This window comes from Triplophysa dalaica, chromosome 23, assembly GCF_015846415.1.
Source record: "Triplophysa dalaica isolate WHDGS20190420 chromosome 23, ASM1584641v1, whole genome shotgun sequence".
NCBI lineage: Eukaryota > Metazoa > Chordata > Actinopteri > Cypriniformes > Nemacheilidae > Triplophysa > Triplophysa dalaica.
In genome coordinates this window covers 12,326,594-12,346,845 of record NC_079564.1, presented here as the reverse complement: position 1 = coordinate 12,346,845, position 20,252 = coordinate 12,326,594, and the positions used below count along the sequence as shown (strand labels likewise).

At 36.1% G+C, this 20,252-nt stretch overlaps 3 protein-coding genes across 4 annotated transcripts in view; all 3 read left to right on the top strand.

Moving 5' to 3' along the window:
- The first annotated feature begins 750 nt into the window (after positions 1-750).
- LOC130413483 (uncharacterized) lies at positions 751-4,619 on the top strand. 2 transcript variants are annotated; one of them, XM_056738731.1, is made up of 7 exons: positions 751-829; positions 1,088-1,387; positions 2,501-2,819; positions 2,907-3,007; positions 3,099-3,157; positions 3,232-3,303; positions 3,474-4,619. In XM_056738731.1, the coding sequence occupies exons 1-7, from the start codon at positions 781-783 to the stop codon at positions 3,537-3,539; spliced, it is 966 nt and encodes a 321-aa protein (XP_056594709.1). In that variant the 5' UTR covers positions 751-780; the 3' UTR covers positions 3,540-4,619. The 2 variants fall into 2 exon arrangements, with proteins under 2 accessions (XP_056594709.1, XP_056594710.1); XM_056738732.1 differs by lacking the exon at positions 1,088-1,387 and having other exon boundaries at positions 778-829.
- A 381-nt stretch (positions 4,620-5,000) lies between these two features.
- On the top strand, positions 5,001-7,264 carry si:ch1073-59l16.1 (uncharacterized). The gene is made up of 7 exons (XM_056738795.1): positions 5,001-5,135; positions 5,388-5,702; positions 5,810-6,128; positions 6,228-6,322; positions 6,443-6,516; positions 6,705-6,773; positions 6,899-7,264. The coding sequence occupies exons 1-7, from the start codon at positions 5,087-5,089 to the stop codon at positions 6,932-6,934; spliced, it is 957 nt and encodes a 318-aa protein (XP_056594773.1). The 5' UTR covers positions 5,001-5,086; the 3' UTR covers positions 6,935-7,264.
- A 9,619-nt stretch (positions 7,265-16,883) lies between these two features.
- Positions 16,884-20,252, top strand: part of tgfbr1b (transforming growth factor, beta receptor 1 b) — a 51,122-nt gene continuing 47,753 nt past the window's right edge. Inside the window, exon 1 of the mRNA XM_056738186.1 lies at positions 16,884-17,111. Coding sequence (XP_056594164.1) covers positions 16,907-17,111 — 205 coding nt within the window. The 5' untranslated portion in view covers positions 16,884-16,906. The remainder of the gene's footprint in view (positions 17,112-20,252) is intronic.

Here is a 20,252-nt window from a genome sequence, read left to right as displayed (position 1 = left end):
GATCTCTGCCCCGACTACTGAACAAGGGAGGGACACGCTCCGTCTCACTTCAGTTTGCTATGTGGACTATGTAGTCTGCGTCCTTTCAAGGTCACATCTTCAGATTGGGTCAAAACCTATCCAACCTGATCAACCTGATATGTTACTATTTAACAACGTTACTAATTCATATGAATCTGCACATTGCAAATTGTACAAAAAAATATGGTTAATAAAAACAAATACTGAAGTCTAAACCCCTAACCCCATCCCTAAACCCCCCTTTAAACCTGTCAGTTTATTTAAGTGTATTGTTAATGGTAATAGCTGAAATCGATTGTCCAAACCATGCAGAAGTCATTTTTATTCATTTGACAGGTGTGAAAGAGTAATGTGTTGGCACAGCATCCTATTTCCTTTTCTACCAGTATTTCCTACGAAAGACTTTTAACTGTAGGTTGAGGATGCTCTGTATACGGCACATTCAGAGATACGGATAGTGATATTAATCAGTTATTGAAAGATATCTTTTACATTCATTTTAGAAGTAATGTTGGTGCTTAGCACATAAGCATGGACAACACAAATGGGTAAACTGTAATAAGATGTGGTCGACAACAAAAAGCAAACAACGCTATGTAGTTCTCAAGAAAAGGTCACCACAGCCATCGACATGGCAAAAAACAACAGAGCAAACTAACCAACACAATGTTGTCATCAATGTACTGCTAAAGGACAGAAGTGATATGTGGTGAGATAAACACAGTCTCAGCTTCACTTGAACATTTTCACACAGACACAATGACGGTTGCAACTCTTCTGCTGGTGTTTCTTCTAACAGACCTTTTAGGTAAGACACAAATGAATAATCCTGACTGACAGTTTACGAGACATGAGAACATTCAACACGATCTAATGTCACTGTTGATACTTTGGAATGTTGTATGCTTGAGATAACAGTAATGAAGTCTCTGACAGTCTCTGACAATATGATTCTATGTCAAAAATAGGATTTGAGAAGTGTAGGAAGACCTGATTATTTTGATTTTTCAAGAAGCAACAAGCAGCAAGAAGGCCTTAGTTATCAATGTATTTTTTCTATCCGCAGGATCTGAAGAAGTCCACATATTGAGAAAAATATCTGTTGAAAATGGACAAACTGTCGTAATCCCTTGTTTATATGATGCTTATTTTGCTACTTACCCAAAATACATAAGTGTTGGACCTTTTTTTATATTCAGTCGTTACACACAAAACGAGAGATTATCTGTACTGGATTACAAAACACGAAACTTTTTCACAGCAACGCTGAGTAGTGCTCAAGTGGGCGACAGTTCAAAATACTGGTGTGGTGTGTATTTACACGGACTAGATTATGGAACACAGTTTTTATTAGAGGTCACACAAGGTAAGATCATTTGTATTTGAGCAGTATAAAGCTGGCTGTCTTTTAGTATGTTTTAAAAAAAATGGTGTCTGTCACTATTTATCCAGGATGTAAAAATTTAGAAGATAATATTTTTTTTTCTTTAAATGAAAGCCTGGGTCTCATTGAATTTATATTGACTAAATGACTCATCATGATTCAAATGAACTTTTTATTCAAGTGCCCTCCAATCTTTAATCAAAATCAAAAACTTCACATCCCCCTCCAAATCGCATCTCTTCATAAAATATCACGTAAAATATGTCTGATTTCCAGGGTAATAAATATATAAATATACATGCGCTATATATACCAAAGGTTGTGCTGACTGACATGAAAAGAGGGGGAAATTCATGTCCATGAAAACAAATCAATAGATTCAAAATTTCGTGACTTATTTTTAAGTAAAAACGATCAAAACTACCAGGGGATTTTTATAAATATGATTAAACAGTATTTATTCTCTTAGCCCAGGTTTCACAACGCTTAAGACTAGTCTAAGACTAAAATGAATTTTGAGCTGTCTTAACTAAAAAATAACTTGCCCTGATGTATCTGTATATATGTAGGTGCCATTATTTTGTTTCAAGATGCACATCATTAATGTTTTTTCTACGACATTTCAATAAAATAGCATAAATTAACTAAGGCACAGTCCTGGACAAGGCTAAGCCTTGTCTATGAAACTGGGCCATATTGTGTAAACATTGTTTAATATGTAATGTATCCGCATGACACCACAAACTCGTGTAACACAGGAAAGAATAATATTTTTTGTTTTGATTTGTTACTATCCAATTTAATTTCAACTTTTGCAAAGTAGAAAAAGGAAAAGTGCCACTTACCTCTAATGAAACCATTGGAATTTGCGGTAACTCTAAAATACACTTTACTTGTTTTATTACCGTAAACTGGTTCTGGCATAACCTGGTTCATAAACTGGTTTTAGGGGTTGATAAAAATAACCAAATCAATTGTTACTAGGATTAAAACATTTCTTGCTATTACATGTTATTACATTTCTAAGGCTGTAATAAGGTCCTTTGAGTGTGTCTTTGAGGTTTCTTTATATGACGGTTTCTTTCCAATGTTTAGGTGACACAAAGCTTCATGTCTCCAGTCAAAATGTGACAGCATATGAGGGTGAAAATATAAACATCCAATGTTATGGAGCTTCAAAATGGTGTAAGATTGGTGGATCATGTGCTGAAGAAAAAGTAGGAACCTTGGATAAAAACAAAGTGGACATCAGCGGTGACGACAAAGTGTTGAGGGTGACATTAAAAGCACTGCAAAGAGAGGATGCAGGATGGTATTTCTGTTCGGACGGACAATCACAAATACCTGTTTATATATCTTTGGGAATACGCCCACATTTAAATAACAAATCTGTTCTACCATTCCATTTAAAAACGTAAGCAATTGTAATCAAGAGATGTATATAACGTGATCAAAAGAAATCCGGATTGGTTGACCTGACGCTATCTCTATTTTATAACAGGCCTAGTGATCGGAAGCAATACTTATGGCTTGTTATTTTGGGGCCGGTGGTGTCAATAATAATCTGCGGATCTGTGATATTACTTAATTTAAAAAAAAGGAGTAAGTGATTTCTTTATTTGAATAGAAACAAATTCTGGAAAAATACTTGCTCGGAGATGATTAAAATACACGTGGGTATGTCTACCTACAGAACAGAGAGCAGACGCTTCAGAAATTTATGAATGCATGGATGGGAGACAAATACCTCAAGTAAGCAACATTTTATCTTAATAGTCATGATAATAAAAACTATTTTTCACTTTCTTTATTTTGTTTTAATACAGGAAAGAAATCATGAGAAAAATGCACACGAAAATGTATATGAAGATATGAGCAGAACTAAATCCAACATCAAGGTATTTTTGTTTTGTTGTGTAATATCAAAAACCCACTTGAGTACAGTTTTTACACATTTACACACGTTATTCTTATACATCAGACTCATTTGTTATATCTTAATGACAGTTTTTTCTTCTTTGTGTTTTTGTCTGTGTGCGTGTGTGTATGTGTATGTGTGTTATGGTAGCAAACAGTAAAGGATGATACATATGCAAATGTGGTAAAACAGTCAAGATCATCTGATTCTCCTTAACAAATATAATCACTACTGTGTATAGATGGTTTCAAAGCAAAGTAAACAATAATAAAGATGCTTCAAAAAGTCTTCACAGAAATGCCATAGAAGAACAATTTTTGGTTCCACAAAGAACAATTCAGTCAAAGGTTCTTCAAAGAACTATCTCTTTCTTACCTTTCTCGCCATAAATAACCTTTTGTGAAACAGAAAGGTTCTTTGGATGTTAAAGGTTCTTTATGGATCCATTTTGACAAAAAGGTTCTGCTATGGCACCATGAAGCACCTTTATTTTAAGAGCGTGAGAAAATAACGTGAAAATAAACGTGAGAAAATAATCGAAAATAATCGAGCCCCTGTAGATCATTTCTGACAACAAGAACAAAAAAAAGAAATAACAAGTAAATTAGCTGACAAGTTAAAAGTATGACTGGCCAGTATTATTTTGGGTTATTAGTAGAAGAACCGTTACTTGACTAAACTTAAATGAGAAAAGTTACAAGTTTCAACAAATTGTTTATTTTATCAAATTAATGTACAATAAAATTCATCATACTATTAAATCGATACAATTATTATAAAATATAATAGTAATATAAATAATTATTAACATAAATAGAATAAAATATAAATAAAGTTATATTATTAGGCACTTGCCAGACCGGTCAATAAACAGACCAGAAGTTAACTTCGGGCCAGGCGTGTAGATCCGATGGAGACGTCTGCACACACTTCACCTTGTCTGGTCTGACCAGGAATGACAGTCTGCTTGTATGCTATACTTCACACTATTTTTAATTTAAACTTACATGTTTTTCATGTTTTTCCTCCATTGGAGTATTGTGTTCCTCGCCACCGTTTGAATACTATTTTGTACAGTTTGCCTGGGATATGCTTTATTTATTTTAAGGTTTTACTTAGTAAATATTACAAATAGGAATTTATAGTTTGTTTAATATTTGAACTGTGTTTCTCTCTCCCTTATCTTTAATGTGTGCTCAAAATGTTTTGCGTGTAGTCCATATGTTTTATGAACAGCTGCTTTGTAAAAATGAAAATTGTAAAAAGCGCTATGTAAATAAAGTTGACTTGACTTGAAAACAACTTTATGTAATTTGTTTTTGTTTGTCTCAAAAAATAGATTGTTGCCTTAAAATTCAAAAAATTCCTTAATTTAACTAATTTATTAAGTTGAATTAACTCCAATGCTACCATGTTACTTGATTTTTTAAGTTAAACCCACCCAAAAATTACAGTGTAGATTTGCAGCTTGTGGCTTTTAAAATGTTTACTGCATTTCAAAACTACATGATATTTCTATGAACTAGAACAGTAAAATCTTGCAAATTACACTTTTCTTGTACTGATTGTTTCTCACCTGCTTCTGATGATGTTTAAAACAAACAAACGGCGTGCCAAAAAATGATCCATTTTATATTTGCATCACACAAATCCTGAAACACTTACAAAACAGTTGCAGACATGGTGAAGAGGCTGGGTTATAAATAGGGAACTAGGAGAATATTTTTCATGCATTTCTTACACATTCTCACAATGTCTCAGTGATGGACTCGTGTTGCCTTCTTTTCAGCCTGCTGTTGATAAAACTTTCAGGTAATATTGATTGCAAAACCAAATAAATGACCTGTAATATTCAAAAATTCACAGTTTTGTTCTGTAATGATTTACTATTTTGGATTGTTGTAAGGCAGCGTTTAATTTAGACAAAGATAAAATAGAACCAAGGAATACATTTTAATTGAAATAAGCAAAATACAAACATCTGAGCTCTTAAGACTTATATAATTAACTATTTTAATTGATTTCAAATAAATGTGTATTTAAACTAATTATTTTATTTTGAAGGTACTCTTGATGTCTCCACAGTCAGAAAAATATCTCTTCAGAGGGGACAGTCTATTCTAATACCTTGTTTATATGAACATGAATATGTACATTCAAACGATGTCTTGAGTGCCAGATGCTATCGGGTTTTGCGTCAACACGGTAAACTCTCTTACCAGCGATATAACCCCCAAACAGCATATTTCTCAGATAATAAGTCTCATAAATTCTGCATTGTACGTATGGACAATGTTCAGGAGTCTGGTGATTTCTGGTGTGGGGTTCTACCACACGTCCCTAATAAACAAACTAACCTTGTTTTGAAAGTCACTGCAGGTGAGACTATCATTCAATTTGGCGTAATCTCTTTATGAACTTTATCATTATTACACAAACAGCTACAGTAAAATGTGTAATGAGTTTAACTTTTTTATACATTTCAGGCCTTTCAGGGCTTTATGTGACCAATCAGAATCTCACAGTATTTGAGAATGACAGCGTTACCGTTAACTGTCATCATCACGTGAAACATTATGTAGAATGGTGTACATTTGGGGAGCACTGTATGAGTAGAACATCAGAAACTAAGGACGGAGCCTTTGTTGAGATCAGATATTCAAGGACGGTCATGACTGTGACCATGAACAAACTGAAGATGGAGAACACCGGATGGTACAGTTGCTCATCAAAAGACCTTCAGATGCCTGTTTTTATAACTGTACAACAGAAAATGAGCCCTACTCCAACAAAGCCCAGAAAGAGGTATTTCTCGTTTGATCAGATGTGGCTTACTCTCTGAAAAGTAAACGCTTATTTTACTAAATGCTTTTTAAGAATGATTAAATCTGTTCTACATTGCAGGACGGCTGTTCTGTTTCTGTTGCCTGTGATTCTGGAAGTCCTCTTGGTCATATCAATGTATGCTTCATGGAGACTCTTTAAATTATGGAGAGAAAGTAAGTTGAGTTTGTGATACCAAATTAATCTACAATCTGTGATAACACAGTACACCGTGGCATTGAAAGACATATTCACATGTTTTGTTTGTATAAATTCTAATGAAACGCATTCTTTAGGATGCTTAATATCTAGGAAACAAGAAGCAGAAGATGCTCAATATGTAACAATGCACAGGAAACGGTCATCGCACGTGAGTTCATAAACACTGCATCAGTTCTCTTTAAGCGTTACACAATGAATTGTGAGATAGATTTGCACCAAAAATCAGTATCGAATGAAAATTTAATAATTTAATAAATTGTAAAAGTATGACGTAGAATGGCTCATATTTACCAATTTAAGAAATCAAACTTTGATTTTTTGTGTGTCAAATTACAGCAAACCGGCTGTGCAGATGTTTGTGACGGAACATATGAAAAAATGGCTGGCGTTAAAAGTAATATTGAGGTAAAGTAAATCACAACACTTCATGCTGAAATATGTGATGTTCATGTGATCTTTTATCCGTGTGACAGAGTATTTTTTCAATAGATTTTGCTGTGGTTTGTACTAATGTTATTTTTTATCCTCAGGTGGATCCAGATTATGTCAATGTTACAAAGACATGACAAAAAGTCTATAGTCGTTTCTTGTTTTCTTTACAATTTAAGCACTGTATAAAGTATTTTTGATCATTTATTTAGTTTGCGTTTTGTAATGTAGTGCAAGTAATGTTTTTAAATGTGAGGGCACCTACATTGATAAAGCAGATGCTACATGTTTTGAAGTGTAATTTACAGGACAAGGAAACTGGATGATGAAAGGAGTGATGGTCAATGCATGTGTTTTGGGCAAACATAACTGTTGATGATACTTTGATGGAGATATCACAGTTCAAGCAAAATCAAAAGCAACGTTTTTACACAATCTTGTGCATCTTTGCAACAATAAATGGTCAATTAAGCCTTGAAAGGTTCTGTCGTTGTTCATGCGCATGACCTTGTTTTAATAACCCGGTGGGGACTTAAACCTGAATGCACACCAACTCATGAGGACCCATGGTGACCAAAATTGAGGCTTGTACAGTACAGTTCTGTCGCACATGCATGGTTAAATGATTTAAGTGTTTCCTGTTCTAACCATCAGTCGCAAGCAACATCGCAAAGTTGCGTGGTTGGAACTAAAGGTCTTAGAATCTATGTGAAAAAATCCATTCACAATCTTTTTTGTAACAACAAACCAACAGAGCAAAAGCTGCCGGGAAATAGCCCCGTAAGAAGTTACAACAAGTTATTTTAGCCCACATCCCTTTAAATAAATCATTACATAATAACCCTTGCTGGTGGTTTCTAAACAACATGCAATCGTTTGGTCTGAGCTTACGATGTTTATGCAGTTTGTCATTGTTGCTTACAAAGCAGTCAAACAATTTTGCACATATGAATGTGAATTTTGAGTGTAACCTGATCAGTGTTGAGTAAATTACTCTGAAAAGTAATTCATTACTAGTTACTTATTACATATTTAAAAGTGCGATTAGATTACTGATTACTTAGATTACTCTCATAAAAAAGTATTTAATTACTTATTACTAATTTCTTTCTATATCCTACATCAACCTTGATTAGAATTGATTCAGGGATAGACATGAAACAGTTTATAAAATGAATTCAACTAAAAAAAAAATATCTTCATTAATTATTCTTTTTTAACTGACCAAAGTAAACAAATGTGAGAAGGATGCATTAAAGCATATATTAAAAATTTAGATCCTTAAATTGATGTCATTTCCACCATTGAATATATTACACAGTATTTAGTTAAATTAAATCAGACATAACTGTAATTAAATTACAAAAAAAAGAGTAATCCTTACTTTTTCTAAGAAATTACAGTATTGAATTACTTAGTAACTAGTTATCACCCGACACTAAACCTGATACAGCATTTCACATCTTACTAACAGGCAGGAAATTATGAGTTGGTATGAGTTGATCTATATAACACTTTCATTTAGAGAGCATTAACAGGAAACAAACCAGCTTTTATATCCATTTTTAACAACCCCAACATAATTATAAAACTCTTATCTCTTCTTTTCTATGCACTTTTCTACATACCTCGGATAAAAAAATATGATTATCCTAATACCACTTTTTTGAAGTTTAATATTTATCAAAATCGTCAGAATTGTTACATTGTCACAGATAGCACACATATTTCATGTTTGACAGAATATCATGACAGGATCTGAAAAAGAGCTTTTACCATCTGCTGTAAACTAACAATAGAATGCATAAGTGCGTCTTCATTATTTTTGAGCAATTTGGTTAAGAGATTGATTCCCATGCATGCACGAATAAAATGCTGAAACAATTTGGATATTATGAATTGATGTAATGAAAAACATTTTTTTTGCATAATTCTGGTGTGCAGCCGTTGATGGTTACATAAGCATGAACAAGTAGATGTGGTGGACAAAAAAGGAAATAACACTAAGTATTACTCAAGAAAAGCTCTGCACAGTCGACAACATGGCAAGAAAAGAAGAGCAAGCTAACCAATGCAGTGTTCTCTGGCACAAAAATAATGCAATGTGTACTGGAAGGTTAAGTTTGGACCACAGAAGCGCACATGCGCAGCAACGTTTGTTAGTGATAAGCATTTATCTCACTTGTGGTGATATAAACACAATCCCAGCCTCACTTGAAAATTTTCACACGGACACAATGACGACTGCAAGCTTCTGCTGGTGTTTCTTCTAACAGACTTTTACAAGATAAGAGATTTACAAGAGACAAATATAAAAAATCTGACTGACACCATGAGAAATTTCAACATGTGAACATTCAACAATCTATTATCAGTGTTGATATGTTGAATGGTTGAGCAAACAAAGTTGAACCTTCCAACAAGAAGACCTGTGTCCAGTTGCATAAACTTTATTTGTATAGAACATTTAACACAGCCACCAGGCTGATCAAAGTGCATTGCAGAAGAGCAAAAAAATACACGATATAAATAGATAACAAACAAGACAAAAAATCTAAAGCCAAACATTTAAAAATGACCATATATTTAAAGTACAGTATTTAAAACCTATAAGAAAACAGGTTTTTGTGTATACTAGGAAACTTCAAAACAGACAAAGAATCTCTAAATGCAGTGTATTCCTTACCGGACCAAATAAGGAATAAGGACCAAAACTCAATGATTTATTCATAAGTCCTATGTAATGATCAGCTTGTGGCAAGGGGGGCGTGGTTCAGCACGGTCTGTGCGGAGAGAGAGAGACGGTGTTTTGGGTGTTTTCCAGATAAGTTTTAATGGTGTTCTGTTGGTTCTCATCAGCCAGATAACATCACAATAATTGAACTCAATTTATTAGCCTACCAGGAAAAACTTTGATTAAAACTAAATCTATTGCTAGTCTGTAATGTTTTGTCATGACATGCAGTGGCTTGAATCAAAGGTTGGATTGCCCACCCAAATGCAGCGGACAGTGATGAAAGACAGATGTCTCCTATGATAAGATTGGTGGAATAAACATCTACATTTTTGAGCTTATTTTAGATTGAGTCATCACATACAAACAAGATATTATCCATCCTGGATTGCAAAACAGTTTTTTTTTTCACTGCAACGCTCAGGAATGCTCAAGTGGGCGACACTGGGAACTACTGGTGGTGTTGATTTACCCGGACAAGGGTTTTTTAACCCGTTTTTTATTAGAGGTCACAGAAGGTAAAGAAATTGTCTTTGAGTAATATAAAAGCACATCTGGCTGTTCATTAGTTTATTTTTTATAATGCTTAGGGTCTTGAGTGCACCTAGGACAACAGGAGGTAGTTGCATATGATGGTGAAAATATAAGCATCCAATATCATGGAGCTTCAAAAGGGTTTGAAATGTGGGGAATATTTGATGAAGAGAACTGCTGGTTCTCCTGGAGTCTCCAGCATTGTGCTTCCTGTGTTGTCCATCGTTCCTTGTTTACTCTTGTTCATCAAGTTCAGCAGCTATATAATCTGAAGCATTTGTGCATGTGTCAGAAATGGATTTATACAGCCAGATACTGATATTTATAGTTCGCCTGATGTGAGGAAGCTCATGTTATATAAGACAACTGGATAGTTAAAGGAGTGATGGTTAATGCGTGTGTTTTGGAATAAACACAACTGATGATGGAGATATCACAATCTATTTTAAGCAGAAACTAAAGCAAAGTTTTTACACAATCCTGTCATTGCTATTACACACGGTCAATTAACCTTTGAAAGGTTTTATTTTGCTTGTTTCGTTGTGACAAATCATATTTATTTCATACTGTTTAAGGGAATGTTTTTCATTAAAAGTAAATGGAAAGAGGGATTCAAATGTTATTAATAATTAAAAAGAGGAGCACTGAGGCAGTTTAATATACCTTCTGCACATGCTGAGTAAATGCCGATAAATAAGCTTGAGTGTGTGTGTTTGCGTGTGTGTGCGTGTGTGTTCCTCAAGAGGGCCTCAGAGAGATTTGTCTTGAGTGTCAGAGGGTGTGTCATGTATTATGTATACATGAACGTGTGTGTATCAAGAGGGGTGCAAGCGGCTTTAACTTACTAACCTGAACCAAACAGAGCTGATGGTTCTACATCAGTGGTTGTTGTACCTTTTACATGCTTTGACGTAGGCCTCTGTCTGACGTTCAGCACAAGACAACATACTTTGTGTTTAAAGGAGTAGTGCACATTCAAAATAAAGGTTCATGATCATATACTCACCCAAATGTCATCCAAGATGTTTTTTTTTTCTTTAGCCAAAAAGAAATTAAGGATTTTTCTCCATATAGTGGACTTCAATAGACTCATGCGGTTGAAGCTCAAAATTAGTTTCAGTGCAGCTTCAATGGGCTTTAAACGATACCAGACGATGAATAAGGGTCTTATCTAGCAGAAGATGAAGATCTGTCCTGTTCTAAATAAAAAAAAGATATATGCTTTAAAAACACAAATGCTCGACTTGCTCTGTTCTGTGATACGCGTTCATGACTTGACGTAATACTTTATTATACATTTTTATACATTTGTGTTTATAAAGCATGTACTTTTTTTTAATGACCGATTGTTTCACTAAGACCTTTATTCATCGTCTGGTATCGTTTAAAGCCCTTCGATGCTGCACTGAAACTGCATTTTTGACCTTCAACCATTTGGAGTCCATTGAAGTCCACTATGAGGAGAAAAGTCCTGGAATGTTTTCATCAAAAACCTTCATTTATTTTCGATTAAAGAAACAAATACTTGGATGACATGGGGGTGAGTAAATTATCATGCACACTTATTTTTAAAGTAAACTACTCCTTTAAAGCCAGCTTGTAATATAAAAATGGTGAATGTAAAGGCCAATGTCTGCAGAGGTTGGAAGAAACTGGGCTTTTAAAAAAGGATCTACCATATTTATCCATCAAAGTATTGAACGTAGCCTATATTGAATATTATAGTGCATTTATTATAACATGAAACAACCAATCACCAAAAGGTAATGTTCCTATTAGCCAAAGAACTTCAAATCCCATGATCAATTTAAGACTTGTGAAGAATAAGATTTATTTTGACATTTATTAATTTAGCAGACGCAAATCAGATGAGGGAAACAATTGAAGCAATTAGAACAACATAAGGACAAGAAAAAGCATAAATGCGTTAAAAAAACTCTCTCATATTTCTCTTTACCTGCCGTTAATATAAACCATGTGTTTTGATGGCGGTTGCTTTAATATGCTGTTTACATTTTATTATTGACATCAAAGACATCATTTGGTTGTTCTGATTGTGGGAATGAATATCTTCACCTCAATTAACAATTATGATTAATTATCCATGATTAAGTAATTAACAGTCTGAAAGTAATTTCCCTGGAGTTCGAGTCAATCAGCAATTGTTTACCCAACACTGTTGTGCTTTGGCTTGGGGCTTGTACGGCACATTTCTTTGCAAAGCTGGTTTGGGAAGATTTCTATTATGAAAAGCGCTACACAAATAAATTGAATTAAACCGAATATTGTGGCACAGTGACGACAGCTTGTCATAATATGATACACTTGCGTTCCACTTTAATTTCCATGGAAGCATAAAACAAATACTATTATGAGTCTAAATAAAATGTTTTAAATGTAATAAGGATGCAAAACGCTTATTTTGATCATATTCAGATGAAACGCATCACCATAACAGCATTCCAGGCAGCTGACTTCAGTGAATAATGACTCAGTTACTTCTCTGATAATAGAACAGCCTTATAGCGGCTGAATGAAATTTGCATTGCGTCACATGATAAGGGGCAGATTTGCACGGATTTGTGAGTGTGGGAAAAAAGTCCAGGTGGTGGGGGGAGGCCGACCGGGCTGTGAATGACAGCTGGGGTGTATTCCGCAGGGAGCGCCCTACTCGCTCTCATTATCTTTTTCTCTCTTTATTCCCTCCTTCCGTTTCTTTCTTCAGAGCGATGGGCACCGTGTTCTTTCAATTTTTCTCTCTCTCCTCTCCCGACACTTGCTGTTTAGAGACAGTAATGATGGAAGATGCACAGATGGCTCGGAGCAGGACTCTGGATCTACCTGTGCGGACAGCTGGTGACGTCCCATTAACACTTAAACAGAGGTCTGCCACTGTCACCTGAGCACCAGGAGGGCCCTGGCAGCCTGTGTCAGAACAATAATCAGGGAAATGAGAGAGAGAAAAACAATGCACTATGATTACAAATAGTCTTTGTATCGCAGGACCATGCAAAACTCAATTCTGTGGCGTTTTGGATGGATCACAAAGTGTCCGAATGGTTGCTAGAGCGTTGCTAGGGGGTTGCCAAAAATCTCTGGGTGGTTGCTTGCTTACTGGGACCAAAGAGCTCCCTGTGATATTTGTGTCCTTATAGACATGGCTCCGTTTAAGTCTATGAAAAATTGCAACACAATCTCAAGGCAATATCAATTTGTACGATATCATTTGTATGTTTTAGTACGATTTGCTTTTGCACCAGTGACGTTAGGTTTAGGGGTGGGGTTAAGGGAGGGGCTTCGATATGGCAGTTTATCTAGTAATCGTTTATTTTTGGAAGATTCACATTGCATGAACTGATAAGAATTAACAACCTCGTGAAATAGTTACGTAACCAATTCTTATAAATTTGTACGATCTCACTTGAATGTTTTAGTACAATTTGCTTTCGCGTCAGTCAAGTTAGGCTTGAGGATGGAGTTAGGGGAGGGACTTGGGTACGGGGTTTTCTTGATAATCGTACATTTTGGACGTTTCATACCACGAATAAGCCACCTCATAAAATAGTAACAAATTCTCAGGAAGATCAGGCTGGAAATTCTCAACAGTTTTTTTGTCATGGTTTACTGTAGAATCAAATCTCCACCCAACGTGATGCTCGCCTTGGTATCTGGCTCGAAAATCATTTTAAAAGATACCAAGAGGTGGTTTGGGCCGATTTGAAATGGTGTTTCATTTAGAGAAGACACTTTAGTGAGACCCAAATGAGAACACGTGTTATAACCCGTGGCATGAGTAAGACTAATTAAAGATAAATGGTGTGTGACCCGCAGTAACCTGTGAGGGAGGCGAGGGACTGTTTTTGCAAAGCAGACAGACAAGACACATGAGGATTCATGTGACCACAATTGTGATTAACTCGCTAGTCTTGCAGAAGTCGACTGTCCTCATTCACACGTCTGTGGAGTCACATTTAGTTCCCTTAACTGGAATAGAGTCCTTCTGCAGAAACATGCTTACTGGGAAGAAAATTACAGTTCCTCACCTCAGTATTGCTTATTAAGGAGAAGTCAGAAGAGACATTGGAGGCACTTTAGTGACAGATATTTTCATGGAAATAAATGCTTTTTTTTATCCCTGCCAAATCAGTGCCAGTTCTTTTACCTGTGCTAAAACAAACAAAAAAAACTCTCTTTTACAGGAAGTTTAGCTGTTAATACTTCTTCTAATACAGCAAAAAAATAGTTTCAGACTTCAAAAGTTTTAATAAAAAAATAAAACAGATAGTGTTTTTGTAGAAGCTATACTCTCAGCACACCAACATTTAAATCAATCCTTAACCTAAGTATAAACGTTCAGTAGTATACCCCACGCTCTTTGTGCTATTAAACCGAATGAAAAAGTGACCCTTTGAAGACACTGTGTGGTGTCTTGTCTGAGTGGACTAAAATCTAGTAGGTTAAATCTACAGCTTTAACATGACAACAATAAAACGGGTAACATTTCCCACAGATCAAAAGTCACAGGACAGGACTAAATAGGGAGCAGAATATCACAGAAACTTACTCTTTTGAACTAAGCCAATTAACCATCAAGCACTCTGGTAACCCCCCAGACGCCCTATAGCAACTACATAGCAATGCTCTGAAAACCACTCGCATCTCTGCATTTTGGATCACATATTTTAGATTTTTATTCGATATCTATTCGTCTCAAATTAAAGTTGTTTGAGGTGCACATGCAACACTTCTATAGATAACAAGCAACTCACCTCCTTTATTTTCCTAATTAGCACAAAAATACTGTCATATTTTTTGAACATGCACTTTGTTACTCTGTGGACCAAAATATTCCCTTAAGTTAACACATTTTTTGCTTGCCCTACTTATGGTTAACCCCATTACTGCTTAATAGCCACAGAAACCTTTTTTAGAAGCACACTGTTGTGCAGTGTAAATTAATGGCTGTTTCGGAGTTTTGGACGCTAAATTAGGTGTGCCACCAGACAGCCCATTTTAATTATATCTCAAGGTCAAAAACCAAACCCATCATTAGGTAAAAACAGGTCAAGTTTCTAATTAAGCTATGTGTATTCTTTTCATTGCTATGCCATTCCCACAACTTGTTCAAAGAAATGCATTAAAACCATCTGTTGATAACATTAACATACAGTACAAAACATTAGGTCTATTCAAGAAATGTTTGTAAGCATCTTTGTTCTCTAGCCTTAGGTTTGTATTGTGTGTTTTATGTGTCACCTTTTGAATTTAAAATTGGCGATTTGAATAGAAATGACTGTAAGTACATTTTTTAATTAGAAATTTATAAAGAGCATCTGACTTTTAAGGTTGAATTCAATGACAGTAAAATACATTTCTTTGACACATACTTCAAATGAACAAATGACAAATGTTTGTGGGCGGTTAGATTTACCATTTAATTGGATTTTATTGTCTGTGTTTGAATAAAAGACCAAAAATAAGTGTGTATTAAGGAGACAGCTTAATGCAGGTAACCGTGAAATTTGTGCTCTGTTCCTTAAACATCAATATGAAACTGCAATATATAAAAAAAGTATATTTTCGTAAGAAAAATTATTGTTACAATAACACTGAGTGAATACTAATTGTAGTAACTACACACAATTACTTACGTATGTTAGATCCTTTGCCAAAGTGACAAACAGGGACTTGTAGACAGCTGATATGAATGATAGCTCTGTCTGTTAACTCAGTTCTGAAAATGCAGAACATGGTCCACATCAGAGCCTCCGTGAAGATGACACAGCGCCATGGCCACTATCCAGATGTCAAGTCACAATAACGCGATGATGGGGGATGATATTTTGACACGGTTAGGCAAACCAAAAACTACCAAATTTCTCCATAGCCTGTCTTCTCCATAATGTATCTCCATAAGATTTTTAGGAGACAGTTTTGCAGAGAAGTTAGATAAACATCGATATTCGAAAGATACCGCCACATACATTTTTGGCATTGGGGTCCTAGTTAGTATGGAGATGGGGGATGGGCCTCTTAGTAAACAAACCCTGTTTCCTAGACCTGCATGGCCAAGACAGAGATTAAACAATAGGCGATCATCAATCTCTGTCACTGCCCGTGAGTTTGGGGGGTGGAAGGTTTGAGGAGGTCAGATGCTTTGTCCTTATTGATAAACATATGCAGAAATGCTGAGAAGCACCACTCACAATTTAGCCTGTGTGAACACCATTATGTCCAACAATGACGGTGTGTCATTCAGATTATATTTAAACATTTTATATAGTTATTTACACGTTTTAAAAATACACGTTGCCCACCTGCTAGCCTACATTTTAATGGCATACAGAGTGATGAGATTATTAACATGGTATTTAAATAACGTTTTATTAAATGGTAACAGAATTGCCATTATTCCATCAAATATGACCATTTTCAGACAATCGCGGTAATGAAATATTTATTTCAAACGTTGTTAAATAAACTTTTATTACGTTATTAGACTCAAAACCTGTTTAAAATCATTTCTAATAAAATAGTAAATAAAACAATAGTAAACGGACCTTATTTTGAAAGTACATTTGAAGTATCTCTTTAATATTACCAAGAAACGGCCATGCACAATTGATCAGACAGATGTACGATTATCATTTTCGTGCATGCATAAGAGGTCATAGACAAAACAAATCAGACCGAAGGGGAACACGGAACGGAATTTGTTATGCAACAATAACAGAGTCCAGCTGAGGTCCAGCGAGAGAGAGAGAGAGAGAGAGAGAGAGAGAGAGAGTAATGTGGGTTTTACTCCGGCTGGGCGGGGATCGGTGTCGGTCCGTCCTAGCCAATGATCAAACGTGTTTTTCCTCTTCCTCTATTCCGTCGCTCTCTCTTTCTTTTACTCCTCCGGCAGCTCAGTCTGCCTGAAGAACTTGAGTGTAGCAGAATAAGTGTGAGCGCATGCACGAGGATGATGAGGATGATGGATGCAATACCGTGTCGTCTCGTGTTTTTAGCTCTGTTCTTTGGAGCCAGGATCCAACACACAGAAGGTAAAGGCAACACTCTCTCTTCTGCATGTTGCATGTCCGATTATTCGTGCGTTTTTGTGCAGCGAATGCTTGTAGTCTGGGGCCGCTCGGAGGGTTGCTCTTTGTTTGCATGCAACTGCAGCCCCAAAGAGTGTCTGTCTTTCTGCAAAGATGGCGCAGGTCAGAGCGAGACAGAGAGAGAAAGAAAGAGAAAAAGAAAGAGAAAAAATGACGATGTGATGTCAGGTGAAATGTTTGTTGTTTAGTGAAGTAATCTGCGAGAAAAAACTGCGAAACCGAGAAGAAAGAAGGCGCTTAAAAGTCCATCACATCACACCTGATTGCTGTGTGTCTTAATAATAGTTGTTCAACATCGTGTCTGACCACATGATGTTCGTGTTTAATATTATAATGCTCGGTCTTTACGATCGTACACTCCTTTCTCTGAGACAGACGTGCGATATAACGTTACACTCATCCCTGTTTACAGCGGATCGTTCACATGGTTTTCTTTACTAATGCAATGTAATTGAGGTATTTTACGTCGAAAGTGTTATGCGATTATTTATCCTGCTCTCTAAAATACGGGTCTAAAACTTTTTGATCCGTCAGATATTCGTAAAATAGTCGCATAACTCGCTACTTAATTGTTTTATGCGAAGTAACGGGACTGTTTTCTTCATTAAGTCAAATGAAACGAATCCCATACGCCGTTATTTACATTAGCTAGCTGGATGGGGCTAACTGTCAGATACGTTAACGTTATCTGTTTAAATATACGCTTAAACAGCTTGTTACGTTGCAAGTAAATTATATTATAGTGGTGATTTGACAGATATGACATTAAAGCGTTGTGTTTGAAAATTAAACGTATGTTTTTAACGTATACAAAAGTTGAAGTTGTGTTTGGTCAACTGACGTTTGCGTACAGTAGATTAGCTGTTAGCTGTTTGGCTAACTTATCGAACTCCACGATCAGAAACTTTAAATATCATTTAAATGAATTACACGATAAAGGTTAGCTTTGATGTTGGTTATAAATGGAGAATGTGTCTCCATTCGTTTGTAGCTAAATCGCACTTAAGTATTTCCTGGCATTCGTTGATTGTTTATGTCGATACTACCTGTTATTTAAATCGTACAGCTTTTTACGGGCTGTTAATAAGTCGAGTAACGTTAGTTGCTGTACGTCGATATATATGAGCATTAGCCTTGGATATGATTATTGTAAAGATCATTGACGGAGCATGTCACCTGTTTGTGTATATAGACTAGACTGCGGGCTGTGCCTCAAACCAGTTGATTTCCTCCCTGGCCCACAATATTGGCCACCAGACTGTGAAAAAGTACCAGCAACCTTGGTAATACAACATTATAAATATGCTTGCCTGTAATTTGACTACTTTAGTACTTTTTTGTGAGGTTAGGTATTTTTTAGCGTGCCCTAGTTAGTAAGCATGATAGGTTTTGAAATACTGCCTGTGCCATCTGTGTTGGGTCCTTCATTATCTTAAACTCTTTTGTCATGTGTAATATTAAGATTGAAAACTTCGGGTTTGAGCGTGTCACATTGTGTTGAAATAATTCTTATTCTGCTTTGTCTGATGGGCAGAGAGAGGGTACAGTTGTAGTCATATGCACTTATTTCCAGGTGACATACATTTGTGTCGCCGTAACTAAATCATTGGCTGCTGTATTTAAACTATGTTTGATTCATGGAAGTCCTTGAAATGTGAATGTGAGAACATGCACCGATGCTTAAAACCACATGATACACTAAACCAGATGTCTTTGAGATGTTTTTCATGCTATTTTTAATGTTGAGAGAAAGCATTTAAATGTAATTTTCTGTCCATTGGCATTTACTCCCTTCAAGTATGAAACAACGACAACATGAAATGGCGATGTTAATGTCGCTGGATGTGCACTACTTCTTGTCTGCTTCAGCAATGATCAGTTATTCCTGACACCTTGTAACTGTTTCCGATGAATGCCACTTTAAACAGTGAGTTGATGTACTAAAACATGGATTGTAAGTGTAAATACAAAGTATAAAATAATAATGCGAAGGTTTAGAATGGCTGCAATGCGGACAGGACACCTTTGAAATGTTTGCGAGAGGTGTGATGCTGGTACTCTTATGCTGTGTTCACACCAAACGCAAAAAATCGTGTCCTCGCGATCTTTCTGAAACGTATAGTAGGTTAATTTTGCGCAAGTGATGTTGGAAAGCATAGCTCGACCTGGAGCGTCTTCACACGTCCCGACGTGTCAAACAGTAGATGTCAGTGAGCTCTTTCCGCACATTTTTTGCTAAAGGTGAATATTTTTCGCGTTTAGTGTGAACACGGCATTAGCATTACAGACACCATCAATGCTTATTGTGATGATGTTAACAGATCAGACCACATCTTTGTGAATCAAAGTTATGGAATAACAGTCCCACAAGTTATTGAAAATGCAAATGAATTTCACTTGAGAGAGTGTGGCTTTGCATTTATATGGGCAATAAACTACATATACAGATTGACCATTTGTCTAGTGTATTATGTGAGCAAAATATACAACAAAGAACTGTGTTGTTGTGCAAACTTGTGAAGAAGAACAATACCCCAGCACCTCGCAGATGATGCACTGTTCGCAGCTTAGCTGCCAGACGCATGACTAATGTGCGAGTGAGGCCTTCTCGGTTTGTGCCGTGCTGCGGATGTATACTACAGGCATATCCAGAGACACTCTTGGGAGATTTAAACCAGAGTTCAGCCTGAGGCCCCTGCATAGGCCCTTAGAGACTCCTCTTTAGACTGAGCATTTGATACACAGTCAATACTGTAATGTCACCTTTGGGATGAGGAATCTCAAGTATTCGTGTGACCCCCAAACTGCCTGTTGTCCTGGGGTGCATTACCAAAACTCATTTGAAAAGTTGCATAAATGCCGGCTTAGAAGTTAATTTGAGGGTAGCGATGCGTTAGGCAGCCTCAGAGGGCTTTGGTATATCGAGGCACTGAGACTTTTTAAGTGACAATCTAATAGAGTTTTGTTTTAAGTGGCACTCTTTCTGTAGTGCAGAGCTGCAGTTAATAATGTGGCCACATTTGCAAGTCGTCTTCGCTGAATGGCACGACCAGAATTGATGCCACCGCAAACACTAGGCTCTCC

Bases quoted from the DNA above. Each gene is read 5' to 3' on its own strand.
- LOC130413483 (XM_056738731.1), top strand. From the start codon at position 781: ATGACGGTTGCAACTCTTCTGCTGGTGTTTCTTCTAACAGACCTTTTA. The intron at 2,820-2,906 runs GTAAGCAATTGT...ATTTTATAACAG, and splicing joins CTACCATTCCATTTAAAAAC to GCCTAGTGATCGGAAGCAAT. The intron at 3,008-3,098 runs GTAAGTGATTTC...GTCTACCTACAG, and splicing joins ACTTAATTTAAAAAAAAGGA to AACAGAGAGCAGACGCTTCA.
- si:ch1073-59l16.1 (XM_056738795.1), top strand. From the start codon at position 5,087: ATGGACTCGTGTTGCCTTCTTTTCAGCCTGCTGTTGATAAAACTTTCA. The intron at 5,136-5,387 runs GTAATATTGATT...TTTATTTTGAAG, and splicing joins GCTGTTGATAAAACTTTCAG to GTACTCTTGATGTCTCCACA. The intron at 6,129-6,227 runs GTATTTCTCGTT...TCTACATTGCAG, and splicing joins CCAACAAAGCCCAGAAAGAG to GACGGCTGTTCTGTTTCTGT.